This window comes from Siphateles boraxobius, unplaced genomic scaffold, assembly GCF_051911475.1.
Source record: "Siphateles boraxobius isolate OS27281-9 unplaced genomic scaffold, OSU_SipBor_1 7, whole genome shotgun sequence".
Taxonomy (NCBI): domain Eukaryota; kingdom Metazoa; phylum Chordata; class Actinopteri; order Cypriniformes; family Leuciscidae; genus Siphateles; species Siphateles boraxobius.
In genome coordinates, this window is record NW_027509197.1 from 11717396 (window position 1) to 11735514 (window position 18119).

At 37.6% G+C, this 18119-nt stretch overlaps 1 protein-coding gene across 5 annotated transcripts in view; it reads left to right on the forward strand.

Moving 5' to 3' along the window:
• The first annotated feature begins 2564 nt into the window (after positions 1-2564).
• Positions 2565-18119, forward strand: part of pard3bb (par-3 family cell polarity regulator beta b) — a 343528-nt gene continuing 327973 nt past the window's right edge. For 4 of the 5 annotated variants that reach the window (XM_077216355.1, XM_077216356.1, XM_077216358.1 and 1 more), the window contains exons 1-2: positions 2589-2846; positions 3272-3555. In XM_077216355.1, coding sequence (XP_077072470.1) covers positions 3439-3555 — 117 coding nt within the window. In that variant the 5' untranslated portion in view covers positions 2589-2846; positions 3272-3438. Of the gene's footprint in view, positions 2847-3271; positions 3556-18119 lie in introns of all 5 variants that reach the window. The other variant, XM_077216357.1, reaches the window with a different exon arrangement.

Genomic DNA, 18119 nt, shown 5'->3' on the forward strand with positions numbered 1-18119 from the left:
CAATTTAGAATGATAACGAATAATGAATAATGTCAGAATTTAAAATATCTCTTTAAGCACAGCAATTAACCCCAGGTGTCTCTGGGTGAGCTGTCCGGTAATCAAACGTCTGATGCTTTTTTGATAAGCATAAAATCATGCAGGCTTTTATATGCATACGAAATTAGACCAGATCTTATTTCTATAAGTAGCATTATCTAACCATAATCCTGTAATCCTAAATAGCAACGCCCTAACACTAACCTTTACTTTAATGTTTTGCTCATTGAGTGCCATGAAGACAGAGTTAGCATTAGTGAAACAAACCAGAGGAAAGGGCTGTTTTTCAGTTTATTAACACAGGAGAAGGTGCTAGAGGAAGAAACAGAACAAATCTTTTCAACCATCTTACTCCAGCAAATAAACGAGGGCTGTGTTTATAATGGAAACACAATGGAATGGAAATTGTTTTTGTAGAATACTATTATCTCGGGATCGTGGCTTGCTTTGGATCTAAAAATAAAATGTGCTGATGGTGTAATCATGTGCAAAGCTGATAGTATAATTCCCCTAAAGAACGCAGAATCACTGCAGAAAACACGGCCGCTCAATTAATTGATTTGCACAATTAAAACATGTAGGACCTCGTATTGTAATAACTAACTCTTGCATAACATCAAGGTTCAATGAAATATTGTAAGCTCCAGGTGCAACCGCCCCTGGTGTCTAACAATTATCATTGATTCTTCTCATTTCTCAAGCTAATATTGTGTCTGCATTACATATCATTATTTCATTGGACACATTTGAATTATTCAACACCAACCTCAAAGTTTTCTGCATTCACTTCGGGGTCTCATTAGCCATTGAAAGTTCTTCAAGTGAAAGTTTTATTTCATGACCCAGAAAACAGATATTATACTGTATGTGTTACAATGTTTATCGCTTATGAGAGGGTGAGTGCGTTCCCCTTTTCCCATTATTCCTCTCCAGCAGTGATCAACACAGAGACAGATGGATGGACAGAAGGATGGATGAAACCATGGATGAATGGATAGACAGAAGGATGGAGGGATAGATAGATTTCTGTATAAATCTGAAAATTACTATTAATAAATTGTATAGATTGATTTAATACGCGTCAGAACTTTCTTCGAGCTGACATTTATGATAAATATCTATTGTCCTGAGCACAGTTTGTTTCAGCTATCTTAAATATTTGACACTTGTCTTATAGTTCAGGTAGCCATTGACTTCCATCGCATTTTTTTTTTCCCTATGGAAGTCAATGGCAACGTCAACTGTTTGGTTAGCAACATTCTTCAAAACAATCTTCTTTTTGCGTTCAACAGATGAGAGAAACTAACTCATACAGGTTTGGAACAACTTGAGGGTGAGTAAATTATGACAGAATTTTCATTTTTTGGGTTAACTATCCCTTTAATGTATGACGTGTGTTTTTTGGTATTCATAACATTTTGGTTTGGTTAAATATCTTTAAATGGCAGAAATACTATGATCAGTGTGCTAGTGTGCAATTCTAAATTCACCCACAGAAACAAATATCATAGGCCCACTATAATTGATAGCACAAAGTATTGAATTATTAGTGACATATCCTAGTTATCCTAGACATATAAGCCTAGTTAGTCCCAGGCTAAAATGTATGTTTGAGATGATGCTGTTAACACCCTAATGCTGATCTGGAATGCATATCTGGGAGAGAATTAAAGCAAATCATTTTGATGAAAGACTTTGGCTCAGGCATTTCTGAAAGATCAAACCAACATTTTGAGATGCTGTGCAATGAAGTTGGTCCGTTGGTTAGTCCAGTTATCCAATCACATTCACTGTTGAGGCAAAGCCACAAAGGTTTTTTTTTTTGTTGCGCATCAAGGGATTTATTCAGTAAATCTGTTTCCATCTTAGTTAACGCGCATGTCTTCTTATCAGATAAAAAATTTAAAAGTGTAAAAAATGCCTCAATTGAGCGCATAGTACTTATTCTATGCACAGTTATAGAATTTATGCACATCTTGACGTTCCTAAAATACTCATAAATGAGGTGAATGGAGATTGTGCCTCAAGAGGCAGGGGAAGTTATTTTGATTGAAGATTACGATTGCACATGAATTAAAAAATAAATAAATAATGATGTCATTTATCATTTATAATACATACTGAAATATTCATCAAAATATTTCATGGTGACTTTAACATGGCGTAATCAGAAGACAAGACCTATTTATTTTATTTCATGTATTTATTTTATTATTTATTTGTTACCCATGCTGTTTGTTCATTTATTTATTCAACAAGACCCATTTTATTTATTTATTTATTATTTAATTTAATGTTTTTTTACCCATGCTGTTTATTTATTTACTGGTTTATGGATTTATCCTCATTTTATTTATTTGTTAGCATAAAAATAAGTAGGATATGGCTCATTGTTACATTTAGAAACATCACAGTGTTGTAGTGATCCAGGCACATATAAAATGTGTAGCTACATAATGTTGGTATTATAACAATAGTTAGCATATGAGTGTCTTGCAGTGGTCCATGAGCAGATGTGTTCTGGCCCTTTAATAAAGTTGTGTGGCCCCGCTCTGTATGTTGGGATAACACTGCTGGAGGCTGCTCGGGAACTTTAGGAATGGCGCAACTCCATCCGGGCAAAATACTGATGCAAACGCCATCCACACATGTTCAGTGTCTTTAGTAAATGCTCGTTTGTCCCGCGGATCATCGATAAAGTGGGTAATTGTATAAAGACAGCGTGACTGCATGATTTGTGAGGGTATTCAACAACACTTCGCCAAAGTTTTTGCCGCTAACCTTCTCGCCACTCCAAAATATGCCAAGTAAGTGCAAACCAGGTTTGATATGAAATCGAAATACACGCAAATGTAATTTATACGTGCTTAACGTTTGATTTCGGTGCATTTTCATGTTTTACGAGTTTGCGGTGAGTTAAAAAAGTGAAAGTGTTGGCATCAGAGCTAACCGTTAGCCATCTGAGTTCAGTAACGTTAAGTCAACGGGACACTAACCACTCTCATCTGTAACTGTAATAATAAAACCTCGCCGAAAATGTATTTACATCGTTATTAGTGCACCGACTCTGTTTAACTTTCCCACCAGCTGTTGCTATTCAACGCACTGTAGCTATCTATCCATGCTGTTTTATTAAACAGTTTAGTAAACACTGTTTCCTAGTTAGTAAACATCTAACTACAACATCTGATTTTATTTGTTTTACTTACAGTATTTGTTTTTCTTTCTATAGTATAATGCCGTGTTTGAAGCAGTAAAGTTTGATGCAGAAAAGCAGTGTGCAGCCTGGCTGAAGATACACAAGCACACACACACACACACACACACCTGCTGCTCCTGCTGCTCCGGCTGGAGTTTGTTTAGGGACACATCTGGATTCGTCCCCTTTCTGGATTAAAAATGAAAGTGACAGTGAGTTTTGGAAGGACCGGTGTTGTTGTCCCATGTAAGGAAGGATGGACAGTGCGAGATCTCATTCAGCAAGCCACCCAGAGATACAGAAAACTACTAGAGCAAGTGAGTAACGCATTATTATCAAAATTTGCTTTATTTGCTTTATTTAATGAAACACAACAGGAGATGAATAGACCAAGTTTGAATGTGCTTTAATAAGATTTACGGAATACAGCGGAGTCCAAGGATATCCAAAAATGTATAATTCAAAATGCTTTACCATCATTATAAAAAATAAAATGTTTTTTAATGCTTTTGAAAGAACTCTCTTATGCTCACCAAGACTGCATTTTAAAAACGTAAAAAAATCAAAATCAAATTTTGAAATATTATTAATATTTCAAATAACTGTTTTCTACTTTAATATATTTTAAATCAATTTTAAAATGTAATGTAATTTTCAGCATCATTATTCCAGTCTTCAGTGTCACATGATCCTTCCGAAATCATTCTAATATGCTGATTTGCTGGTCAAGAAACATTTCTTATTATTATAAATTTTGCTGCTTAATATTTTTTTTCTGGAAATTGTAATACATTTTTTTTCTGAATAGAAAATTTAAAAGAACAGCATTTATTTGAAATGTATATATTTTTAACAGTATAAAAGTTTTTACTGTCAATTTATTCAATTTAATGCATCCTTTCGAATATAAGTATTGATTTATTTCAAAAAAAGTACAGCTTGTTCATTAAGGGGCTGTTTACACTACACCATTCTCAACTAAAAACGTAAAACTTTTTCTGCGATTTGGCAGTTTGGGGGCCTAAAAACACAATCTTTTGAAAACGTGTTTCAAATTGCGCGTTTTTGAAAACGATACCGTTATCATCTCCATGTAAACAAAAAAAACACAAATTTGTGAAAACAGTGACGTCATGCACATGTGTATCATGTGTTCAGTCTATAGGCGGGCTATTCAATTGGCGGCCCCATGGCCGGGTCCGGCCCCTGAGGGATTTTGTACCGGCCCTTTAAGCCTAGTTAACACTACATGATTTTAAAACGTTGGGCTGAACTGTGGGGTTCACACTACATGACTTGCTCTCTGTGAAATCAGGAGTGTCCAAGTTGTTGAGCTGTTCACACCACACGACACAACGTGATTGATCCGCAACAGGAGGCAACGCACTACACGAGTTGACAACAAATCTGTCACCCAACAATTCTATCTTGTCTACAAACCACGTTTTGTCACGAAAAATCACGCGATAAAACGAACCGGAAATGAGGCGAACCCGCACGCGCGCCGAAGAAGAACACAAACACGGCCGCGAATGTGGACGTCAGACAGAAACTAGTGCTGAAAACTGTTTGCGCGATGATTTGCTCTGAGAAAAAAACGCAAAAAAAGAAAAAATAAGAGAGTATGGGCGAGTGGATCCGCATACGTGAACAGCAGGGATTGTCTGTGCTACAGAGAGAGTTGGAGGTGAGTACAGCATGTTTATATCGGAGATGTAGCTGCATGTTTATGTTTGGCTGACGGCAAAAATCGTGTATTTACCCGGTGACCTCAACCCATGCCTTGCTCTGATTGGCTGTTGCTCATGACATCAGTGAGATTGAGTCGTGCGACAGCTCTGGATATCTAGCATGCTAGATATTTTTGTAGGCTCGGCGACGCGTCTGCGAGCGTCTTTGATGCGTTGTTGGCTCTTTCATACTAACAGATTGGCGAGCGTTCATCGCCCGCTAATCCCTCGCGATTTGCACGCGATAACACCCTGACCTGTCGGCGAGCTCAACGATTTGCAAATCGGGCTTAAATCGGGCTAAAATCGGGCTTAAAATCATGTAGTGTGAACTAGGCTTTAGGTGTAATTTGCGGGTGGGAAATTTTTTGCTAAGGTCGATATTGTCCCCACCACTTTTGAAAATTCTCGCGGCAGGAATGTACCAATACAAATAAATAAAAAATCTCCAGTTAACTAGCAGAGCATTAATTTAGTTCGTTTGTTAAATAAGAGGCGATCTAGCGCTGAAATGTGTTGTTTTGGATCAAAGTGCTCATTGCCACTGCGATCAGTGGCGCGGATACTGTGTTCTCTTTTTCTCTGTCTTCACTCGGACGCACGCTTCAGTCCGTTGCCTCAGTTCCATGAACTGACCCCAATTCCAAACGAATTGAATAGCCCTGGTCTATAGCCATGTAGTGTTTCTTTACAAAGCGACATCGCCAACTACTAGCCTTGCATGGATAATGCATCGTTTTTTGTCATTTTCGTGGATCCGTGTGAAATGGGATAAATTTGACAATGTATGTACTGTACACAAAAAAAAAAAGTCAAATGTATGTACACCGTTTTTAGTACATCATTGTAGGGTTGCTCGATTACGGCTAAAACCATAAGCACGATTATTTTGGTCAGTATTGAAACCACAATTATTTAACATGATTATTGGTGTGTGATATCATCAAAGTCTTATTTCATGATATGAGTAATTTTAAATGACAGTGAAATTTCACAATTATTGATACTTCAGCAAAAACTAATACTTGGTTAATGTAAGAAATAAAAACCTCCTCAAAACAGTTACAAAAGACAATGAAACAGTCAGCAATAAAATAAGAACAAAGAAACTAATTACAAACAAAACCGACAAAAAAATACAAATAAAAAAATACAAATTAATCAAACAGTGCTTTAGGTTTTTAAGGAAGATAGTGGTATTCAGATAACTAATAGCCTACAGCAGAAATTGAATAATGTAATCAAATGTAAAATAACACTGCTGCATACATTAAATATAGACTAATCCTTATTTAAAACAACAAAAGTTATTCATTCAAGAGCAGTGAGGGCTTTTATCTTTGTGTTTTAATGTTGGCTCCTGTCACTTTAAGAGCTGCACGGATTCAATTTACTGTTACAGACGCATTTCGAACACGCTTTCTTAAATGTTTACATTCACTTAAGACGTAACCGACTGTGTTTACGAGGATACGTACCAAAATGGTATTTCGACATATTTGTGTGTAGGCTATTTGACAGTTTAGCTGGGTATCTGAAGCCCATAGTATACTTCGCTTTATGTCTACTTGAGGCAGCCTAGGGAACACTGTCTCTTTCGCGCCTTAATGCGCTTTTAATAACACTGTTTAATATCAAGTACATCCCACAGTTTAGCAACAGTAGGCTATATTTTACATCACTCACTTATTCGGCTGATTTGGATGTTAAGTTCGGCTTAGGGAGGAGCGAAAGCGCACCGCTGTAAAGGTAGGAAAGTGCGCTGGATAGAATGCGGCAGCTGCAAAATAATCGTTTTACCTTGATTATCTTGTTTTCATAATCGTTGTAAGACGAAATCGAAATACGATTAATCGCACAGCCCTACCATCATTGTCATGTAAACATACCCTAAAATGGGTAACCATATCGCAAGACTGAATAAAAAGAAAAGGCAAAGAATGACATGAGTAAATGATGACAGAAGATTAATTTTTGGGTGAACTTGTCCTTCAGGCCCTAAAGTGTTTTGTTTCACATCTTGTTCATCTTTATAAAGGTTAATAATAATTCTGAGATTTGCTAATTAAGCCTTACTTTAACAGTACAGCTAAAATCACAGTGGGATTACCACATGCTACATTATTGTAATTTTTAATATTTGGTTTTGCATTTAATTAGAGGATGATCAAAAATGTATGCTTTATCTTATGGGATTGAGTGAACTGTAAAGTCCTCATTCATTAATTTCAAACCTGTGAGTCACGTGCTCTGAGCCTGATGGGAGCTGAAATGTCGACCTTCACTCTTATTATTGTAACATTTAAAAAGGGTTCATAAGTGCCTTTCTCTGATGACAGGAATCCGCAAAACTGATTTTATGAAGTCGGGTGCAGATGCGCCATGTCCAATTTTTTCTGTGTGATAAATGCAAATCAGAGTTAAAACGTGGCAGGCGTTCTCCCCCCTGAGCGCTGACCCTTGCCCCCTCATCAGATATCTCCCTCATTGCTGCTTGAGCTTCATTATTTAAATAGTACATCAGTTTGAGTGGCACCCATTTTCGCCGGCTCCCACGAATCCCCCTTGGGCCGATGCGGACGTGGATTCGGCTCTCTCCCGGAGCATTAGGGTTTAGATGGGCTCCTAATAAACAACAGGCTTTTCATCCTGCAACGCTCCAGGAGCCGCGGGGCCAAATGAGCCCGTAGATTGCTGTGCGACTTCCTCGCCTTACAATTTACTGTGTTATTGGTTTGTCTTTAGAATGGTCAATTTGACTGATGGTAGACGGTCTTCGCGTTTTGCACCGAAGCTGGTTTAGTGATCAAACCCGGGGTGGCGGTGGCCTCGTATTGCACCCCGTCGCATATCAGATCGTAATATTATGCGATGGATTTGGCAGGTCAGGGCTCTGACAAGAGATTGCCAGTTGGATCGAGGTATTGCTTGGTTTTAGTATGCAATCGATGTGCGAGATCTTATCAGGCGTTTACTCTTAGGGGCCACTGCGTGTCGAGCTAAGCTCAGGCGATTTTTATTTTATTTCGGATGGGCACATCCTTTCTCTCAGACATGTATATGTGCGTGCCTAGACTTTATTTGTGTGTTTGTTATTCCCATCAGCTCAGTGTTATTGGCTGTTAGTCTCAGGGGAATAGACGCGTGGGCTAGTGACACACACGAGGCCTCAGTGAGGATGGATGGAGCTGTTTGAGGGATCCTGATTGGCTGCTGTCTCTGGGGCCTCATTTCCAGGCCAGCGTGAATGTCTGTTGTTTGGCCCCTGCAGAGTTTCTATGATCTGGCCGAAAAGTGTTAGGTACTAAATATCAGGGCTGGGCATTGACACAAATTTTACGAATCGATTAATTTCCGATCTTGATTTTTTTCACCCTTATTCGAAACCTGTTTGTGTAGATTCCTATTAGAATGACTGGATTTCAACTGTGAAATTTCGCTGAGAAACTTTAAATGTGAAAGCACCTTTAGGGTCATTGACATTATGCTCATTTTGTTGGTCTGGATTAGGGCTGGAACGACGCGTTGATGTAATCGTTTACGTCAGTTACGTAAATTAGTCAATTTGAGTGAAAAACGTTGACTCGTCGTTAGAGCTGCACCATTATGACAAAAATCATAATTGCCGATTATTCCCTTGAAATTGTAATTGCGATTATTAATTACGATTATCACAATTTACATTGAATATATATAGGCGTATTATAATACATGTTTACACAAAAATTGTTAACACACACAAGTACTGTCCCCCTTTACTTAACATACACATAAATTGTAAGAATGACTAATAGTAAAGACTACTAATAGATAAACATTAGGACCATGCTAAAGCAATTAAATAGCACTTCCAAACTAGTTTTTGTTAATACAATGTTGATATGAGCCACCACAGCCATTTAAAAATATAAAAAATAACACAAAGTGAAAATAAAGTGGCATTTTGGGGTTATGGAAACTTTACCATGGTGAATACACAATACTAACAAGAACTGTTAATGAAACAGCTTCTGGTGAATAGAATGAAAATCATACTTGCATGCAAATCCTTCTCAGCTAACACGTGATTTATTGGTATTTAACTTTTATTTCGTGACTTATTAATTTACATTGTAATGACGTTGCATGCTCGTAGTTTCTTTTGCACTTTATACAGTGAAGCGATACACAGCCCGCGCATTTGCGCGTGCAATTGAAGAGTGCGCGCTACGAGCACAGTATAGTATAACGGCTGACAGGACAGTAAAGTCCGTTTTTCTGAGGTGAAAGTCTTTTTATTTCAGCGTACACTTACGTCACTGCCTGGTATGTCATATTGTGCTGGGTTTTCTGAAGTAGTCGTGATTCGCCTCTCATTACATAATTATGCTCTAAACACACACACGCAGAGTGGATTTTCTTTTGTAATCGCGGCTTTGAACGATTACGTAATCGTTGCATCCGTAGTCGTAATCGCAATTAGAAATTCGATTAATTGTGCAGCCCTACTCGTCGTGCTGTTTATGTTTCACATTGATGCCGACTCCCGGGCATGCTGAAAATCAGCCATTATTACAAAAATATCTGGCCCACGCAATATCTGGCCATGCTTGATACTGTCGCTATCGTTATTGCTATGGTTGGTTAGTTAGAATTCAGTTGTAACTTCAGTTGTTTGATCAAACAGTTGAATGAACACATTTAAGCTGCTACTTTAATCTCCCGAATGAAAAAAATCATTTCAGAATTCGCACTGTAAATCCCTAAAAGTGACTGTGAACGCAGCCATAGTAAACACTTTCCCTAATTAGGCCTACACAGTATAAACCTTATCTTTCTAAATAATATCATTAGATAAAAGTTAATGTGTAGATTAGTTACGGTTATTATTTATTGGTAAATGATTGGTTATTATTTATTGGTAAATTAACCAAAGGATTAATCGACTATTTAGAAAATAAACAATAGGTTAACCAGGAAAAAAAAATCATCGTTAGATTAATCGTTTTGAAAATGAAAAATAATTGTCAGTTCCAGCCCTAGTCTGGATCTATTAGGCTATGTTCACACTGCAAGCCTTAGTGGATAAATCCCATTTATTGTTGAGATCTGATTTTTGTTTTTGTTCACATTGTTGTTTTAAATGTGGCCAATATTAGATTCCAGTGTGAACAGATCATGGTCCTGAATTGACCTGCATGCGCAAAAGAACAATAAAAAGACGTCATACGAAAATAAACACGGAGGACATTAATGTAGGTGATTACGCGCTTGTTTATTGTGTGATCTGCCGGGGAAAGCCAAGCGAATTTTTGCACAGGCAGTATAAAAAACAAAGATGAAGATGTGAAAAAAGTTTTAAAGAGATAAGAGTTTTTAAACATGTGTGATGTTTTGCTTGTATGCTGTCACTGTTCTCGCTTTCCTTCCCTAACTACCTTTCACAACTGTCTTGATAAGTTCAGGTGTAAAATCTTTGATGTGAATCCCATGACGTAAAAGTTGCGTGAATTCCAATATGACTGTTTAGACTGAGGTAGCATTGCAAAACATCTGACCTGTATCATATTTAGTACCACATGTGGAAGTGGCCCAAATCAGAATCGAAAAGATCAGATTCCATGCTTGCAAATATTCCATGACTGTTCACACTGTCAAGACATAAACAGATCTGAGTCACATGACCATATGGCCACATTTACCTGCATCCTGAACATAGTCTTAGTTTGTTCAAAAATACATTCAAATGTAATTTATCCATACGGTGAATTGCACCAATGATTATCATGTTTTTAATGTCTGAAATTGAAAAAAAATATTTTAACCAAACTGCTCTAGTGCTGATTAATAAACATTTGTCTATGAAAGTCATGCGGTGCAACCAACATAACAAAAGAACAAAAAGTCTCCTGAAATATTCAAAGTGTAAGGAACACGTTTTTCATTGATGGTTACTCCACGTGACATTTTTAGCATTTTCTTTTTAAATTTAAACTTTTTTTTATTTGTATAAAAGTTTTTCAAAACTATGACACCAACACGATTACACATTTCTAAGAATATGGGAGATTAACTAGATTTTCTCTAGTCATGGACCATTATTGTAGCCTAAGATATTGATTTAGTATTGATATAAAAAGTACCAGTGGTTGCAACAAAGATACAAAATTTTTTTACACAGTAAAAAAAAAATCGTTTTTTTTACGATTTAAATAGCCAGAATAAAAGGAAGAGGGTCCATGCAAGCGTGCACACAATTTACACACTCTCACACAATGATGTATAATGGTATTGGCTTCATGAATAGTACTATGCTGCGCTGTAATATTAAGTTTACTTGTGTTCCGTTTATGATTGGAAGCGTTGTACCGCAGTATGGTTTGTCAGTACTGAGAAGGCGGTATAATCGATCTTTGTGATAGATTGTTTTCATTACTTGGTTCTTTTCCCTGTGAGACTGTATGATTCGGAGCTGCTGGTAACTAATGTCCTTCAGGTTCCCCTTGAAGTTTCATTAATAGAGTTAATAATCATAATGTTGCATTTATTCATGAATGCAGGGAGGCTTCACAAATCACGTCTCTGCGCTTACGACACAAAATGCAGAACAAACCGAGCATTATGTTTGCAGGAATACTAACACCCTCATCAATCAGTGTGGTCTTTGAACCTTTCACGGACTTCACGGCTCTGCCACGCAATATATAGCTTGAATTCAGTGCCAGTACAATTCAGTATTTGTCGGGAAGTTTTGCTGAACATGCGTGGATGATTTGGGGTTGCTGTGTCTTATAGCTTACTCATTGATTACCATAGACATGCTGCATTACCATGGACAAAGGCACCTACATGCTGGAGAAAGCTCTGACGAAGTGTTTGATGGATAGAAATTCATAAGCTGTGACATCACTTTTGCAAAACCTTGTTTTTGTACTTGTGTTCTGTGCTGTCTCTACTGTAAATTATAATTCAGCCTTTGGGATCCATAATTATTGAATTACTGGTACTTTGGGAAGGCTTCATCTAATCACATCAGAAAGCTTAGTGATTATGAGTTAACTACCTCTGATTATCTATTTGAAATGCTTGGACATTAGCAAGATTTCAGCATGTTAGTGGGGATTTTCGGTTTGTGGAATGTAGTGGATTATTTCTCTTGGCACTTTAATAGGTAGTGATGGGTGCTTTCTAAGCACTGCTTCATGAAGCTTCGAAACCTTTACAAATCTTTTGTTGCAAATCAGTGATTTCGGTTCGGAGCGTGCATCAAATTGCTAAAGTCACGTGAATTTTGTAAACGAGGCTCCGTTACGTCATAGGCTAGTTGTTTTGAAATATTTCACAACATGAAATGTTTTGAAATGTTGATCACTGTGAAACCCATTACTCATGCAGATTTACTGAGATTGCCCATCAGCGGCGGACCATTGAAGTGTTTGTTTTAACTCTGATTAGTTTAATATATTTATAGACGTTTTAAAGGACATTTGTATTATTAAATGAAAGAATAGGCTGGCTAATAGTTAGATATGAGCAATAGCACCGATATGAAAATTTTGACCGATACCGATAATTCGTTAACACTTTATAATAACCGCACGCTATTAATAATTAGTTAAGCATTAGTAAACAGTTAATAACAGTTATCATTTATAAAGCATTAATAGATATTAATAGTTCATAAAAAAGTTCTATAAATGCTTTATTCTTGATAGGCTATATAAGCATAAGCATGTATATATATAATGTGTTTAATAATTGTATTTTCATACTTCATTTAGAAATTATAAATTGATCATTAATAAAGTATTGCAAACCAGTTATTTAGGAGTTGTCAGTGGTTCATAAGATCACTTAGTGTAAGTAAATGATTAATACACTACTTAAATGTACATTCATGCATCTTATTTTTCAGATATATATTAATAGTTACTTAGTGTGTTAATAAATGCTTTATTAACATGTATTTCTACTGTAATTCATAATTAAGGTAGTTATAATGCATTTAGTAGTGGGTCAGTTAACTATTTTTGTGAGCTCATCTAAAGTGAGGACTTTATGCCTGGTAAAGCATTTACAAAGGAGATTTAAAGGCTCAGTTATCTTCTAAACAGAAAAAGGAAACAAACACAACGCACAGTGATCCAGAACATAGAAATATTTAAGATGTATGAATGTACAGTCTACTAATTTCTTTACAGAATGCGTAAAGCCTGAAGGGCCAAACTTTCTTTGTTCTTTTTTTTAGCTACCATATTTTTAAGAAAACTTCTGATGTCGAAACGGTCAGCAGGGCATTTTTAGGTTGATCTATAATAATAAAAAAGTTTTACTTAATTAAAATGATACCTTGCAAATGTAACATGTCAACATTTAATTGTAAAGTGTATAGCTGTCCAGTTTTTAATCAAAGCATGGCAACAAATACGCCCAGTCTGGGCTAAGCCTCAAATATTCATTGGTAAACCCATTCATGAAAGCTGCAACTCTCAACTTTTTCCCCTGCAGAACACTGCTTGTTTAGGAAAAGAATGTGTTTAATGATAAATTTCAAGACCATTCCTGTTGGACTTTTGAATAGTCCACTGTAAGCACAAGAACGCCCCCAAAGAATGTTGACCTAATTATACAGAGCCTCATTATGACCAACTACTTGATAAATTGTTTATATAACCCAATTACTTTTCAGTTTTGAAATATAGTTTTGCAAATTCCTTTCCTTTTGTTTCAGGACCCAGATTTCATATTAAATATCAAGTTAACAATTGCAAACACAGTTTGAATTGTATTAATTTTTTTACCTTGCAATACTTTTTGTACATGATCATATGGCCTTTGACATCAGCAACAATGCATAAGGGAACTGTATGTGCTCCATTTTAAAAGTTGATAAGCCTAGTTGTTTTGCATGGTTAAGTGGTTATTTGCATTGAGCATTGTTTTCACCCACTGTCAATGACCAGAACAAACCTGCCACCATATTGGGTCATGACCCACCAGTTGCAGATCACTGCTCTACCAAATGTTTTCTCATTCACTTTGGCCTAGTTTTATGGATGGGATAATTGTGTGTAGGCTTTGTTGCACTGGAGGCTCTCAACTTGTCCAAATGCCTGTAAATTAATAGAGGTTAAGCTGTAGCCTTGCTCTCTGCGTTTCATATTTGTGGACAGTTCGACCTCTTAGCTAGCTCTCACAGCTTGGAGCACAACTGCTTGGCTGTGAGTAATCTCACCCGTGATAGAGACGAGAAGTGTTGTTAATTACCAGATTTCCGGCTCCGCCACTGAAGTCTCAGTAGCTCACATTCTTTTTTTTTTTTTGTTATGCTAATCTGAAACATTTTCCTGCAGCTGTGTAATTATGCATTTAATGCGTTTCAGGATTAAAGTGAACGAGAAATGCCCTATATTTCGTTGCGCTAATCTTCAGCCTTTTAAACGGTGCCATACATCAGCTATCTCTTGAAAAGAGTGTGGTTACCACTTTGAGGATTTGCTGTCTAATTTCTGCCGCATGCATACTACGGCCCTCCGCTTTCTGTATTGCTTTGTGTTTTGTTATATTCAATGAGGTGTTTTCCATTGACCCGGACATGTCGGTTTCAAGCGAAAAGAAAATAAGCCTGTGATCTTCAGCCGGCACTCTCAAGAATGTTCCGGACTAAGAAATGTGCTTGAGTTGTAGGTCCTACATATTTAGCATGTCTGGAAGCCTTTGTTCAGAGGCAGTAAGTTGTTTGAGAGCGAGCAAGAGGGGGGGAGGGGGGGGGGGGGGGGGGGGACAAAGTAGAGGAAGTGCTTAGGAGTCACTCAGGAAGTTATCAGGCCATTGAAAAGGGACACTTAATTACCCAGGCAGACGTAGGCCGGAGTTGTGCTGCTTTTTTTTCATTAAGCTCAGGAATGCCAGATGCACAAGTGCTGAGTTGGCTGCCAAAGCAGCTGATAACATAGAAAAGCCTGGACTTGTGCCAGCAAGAAAACAATTAGCATGCCTCGCCTCAGAGACATAGTCGGTTAGCATCTGCTCTCAATGAGAAGCATCCCATGCTAGGTGCGTGGTTTGTGATGGAAACTACCCCTTTACCTCAAGATGTCCTTGTGAAGTACCTCCGTTCAGCCTTCAGTGATTCAGGTGGTTTTGACAGCACAACTCACTCTCAGAACCCTAATGTGCTATTTTCCGTGGATCCACATCCGCCATTGTGGTTTTATTTGTCTGTAGTCATTGTTTTCTGTGACAGTTGGAGGGATAGTGCTCTCTTTGAAGACATTTCTTAGAATAAACCAAATAAACAATGTGTAATTTGGCTGGTAAAGTTAGCCCGTGTTTGGGTTTTATTTTAGTGTTTGTTGTTATGGTTAGGATTGGGTTTTGGGTTTTTGTGCTTTGCTTTTTGAACCAAATTTGTTTTTTTTTGTAAGCATATGCTATCACATTGACAAGTTCTTTTGCTTCCAGAATGCTTCCTTTGCTTCTTTCATTTTATCTGTGACAATTGCTGCGTCCGAAATTGAATAGCTCCCTACAATATGGTTTGCAAAAAACAGTACTCCAACAGAGTAGTATGTCTGAATGCATAGTATGCAAAAAAACTGTAAGCGAAAAGTACCCGGATGACATACTACTTCCGACAAGATTCAATGGACTCTTTACTAACCCACAAGGCCACGAGAGAGGATTTATGAATGGCAGTGAAGCGCAACTGATAAAACCCGACAGTGATAACGTCATGACATATGTAGTAGGGCTGGGTATTGTTAGGAATTTCACAATTCGATTCTATTTCGATTCTTGAGGCTAAATACACAAGTAATTAAGTACCTGAGTATATTTTTAAATGATGTGTGCAGTATTACCAATGTTTAAGAACAAATTGACCCCAGCATGTTTCCTGTCATGGTTTATTTAGCAGAACAAACTGTACAATATTGTACATGTGTTCAATACAAACCACAACTGTGACAAACAGGGGCTTTATTAACACACCTCTAAAGTGCATGTACTGTAACTGTAATAGAAAGTATATTTCTTTCTTCCTATACATTCAAGTTATAAAAGAAATGTAAACAAACACAAAATGTGCATACTTATAAATAAAAAAAAAGCGCTTCGTGAGGCACACGCGCGCACATTTGCACACACACACAAGGACTCTCGCTCGCTTCCTCTCTGTCGTGCGTGCGCTACGCGGTTTGGAGCTCGCGATCTCTAGATTTCGGGAGATTTGAACTAATTTGCGCACATCAGGGAGCCGCTATCAATATGCGGGAGATTCACGGAGACTTATTGTTGTTCTATGGTGGTGCAGGCTTGAACTGAGTGCAGCTACTGTCCGTCATCTTGCTGTTTTGGTAAAGCGCGTCTTGTACAACGCTGAACGCTCTCACTAGAGTGTTGGCCACAGCGCCGCGACTGGCCGGTGGGCTGAATCGATTCATAGGATTTGATGAATCGATATTGAATTGAGAAACAAGCAATTGCAATGCATTGATGAATCAATATTTTTACCCAGCCCTAGTATGTAGTACGTCCGAATTTCATTCATACTACCCACATTTATAATAGAACATACTTTTTTAATGGTTCAAATTCAAATGTAGCACTTACTCAGACAGTATGCAATTTTGGACGCAGCAAATCACTGAAAATAGACTAGGAGTAATTTACGATTGGAGTCATACCTGAAACCAGACTTATCTCACTGGCCTCCTTAAGATAGTCAACTATTAATTTAGCCAAACCAGCGACTAGTCAACTTGTTTTGCACATCTGTAGTATCTACATACTTTTGGCCATTTCTTGTGTATTGTGGATAAGACCGTGTTCTCCATTCTTGTGGGATGGAAAGGTATGCATGTATGTGTGTGTGTGTGTTTGATAGTGAAATTGTGTGCATGTCTATCTATGGTGTATTAATGTGGGTTGGTTTCCTGATTATTGTATTAGTACTGCTGATATTTATCAAACACAATGCTTGAATAGGACTTGGGAATCCAGACACACTGTCTGATAAGGACTCTTCCTCTAGCCTATTTCTTAGACTCATTTAAGTACTGATTACTCGCATACATGGCCCTTCACATTGGACTCTGTGCCCTGGAAAATATTAATTTCAATTGTGCTACCTTATAAAAAGTATCTCATTTCATTCAGGCAATATTACGGTCCATAACAGAAAATGAGGTGTGGGTCAGAAAATGGTATGTTTATTAAATTCAATTCACAACAAAATTGGTATTTTCATATTTGACCAGAATGTGCAAGAATGCGGTGCGGAGGTGGAAGATCTTTCTCGGAGATGGACAACGTCTTATTGCATCATTATCATCACCATCATGATCATCATTACTGTTTATGAGTCTGGTAATGATGTTAGGCTTGGTAATGGATCCTGCACAAACAAAAGCAATCATAGAAATACGGCAGGAACCCCACTGCTCACGGTCATCAGGGTAAAAATGGCAAAATGTTCCAGAGATTTCCATCGTTTCATTACAGCGCAGCCTCGGTATCTCTCGCTACACACGTATCCTCATTCAATGTTCTCATAGCTGGGAATAGGCCTTAATGTGGCATGTAATACAGCATTATTCCCATAGACTGGCACACTGTCGCCCTTTGTTGAATGCCAGAAACTGCCAGGCTCATGGCCTTCATCTCACCCTCATTCACCCTGCCTCACTGCTAGTGTTCAAAAGCTCAGGGCTCATTTAGGTGAAATCATGATTAAACAGGTGCATTCACTGTCAAATGTCATTTTGCTCATGGGTTGTGTGAGATGAGGTCATATGGGTTCCAGTGTCATGGTTTTATTGTTTGAGTGAAATACAAGCTTTTTGTGACGCATTGGGGGTTCTTTAGTATTTTAAGATGACACCGCTGCCATAGAAGAGACAGCAGAATATGGAACAAGTGTCAGTCGGCATAAATATGTATGGTGATGATGAAAAATCTGGACTTTTAGAAAACTGACTTAGTAAACCTCTAAATGCCTAAAGGGACATCATTGTAAAGCTGGAGAAGATAATATATGTGGTTGTGCCATTTTTTTTTATTGCTGGAGTATTGTTTTGTCATGCTATGTATGAAAAATGACTTTCTTGTTATTTCTCTGTTTTTCTTTAGTCTTTTTTAGTAAAATTTTTAAACATTCTGAGCAGCAAAAC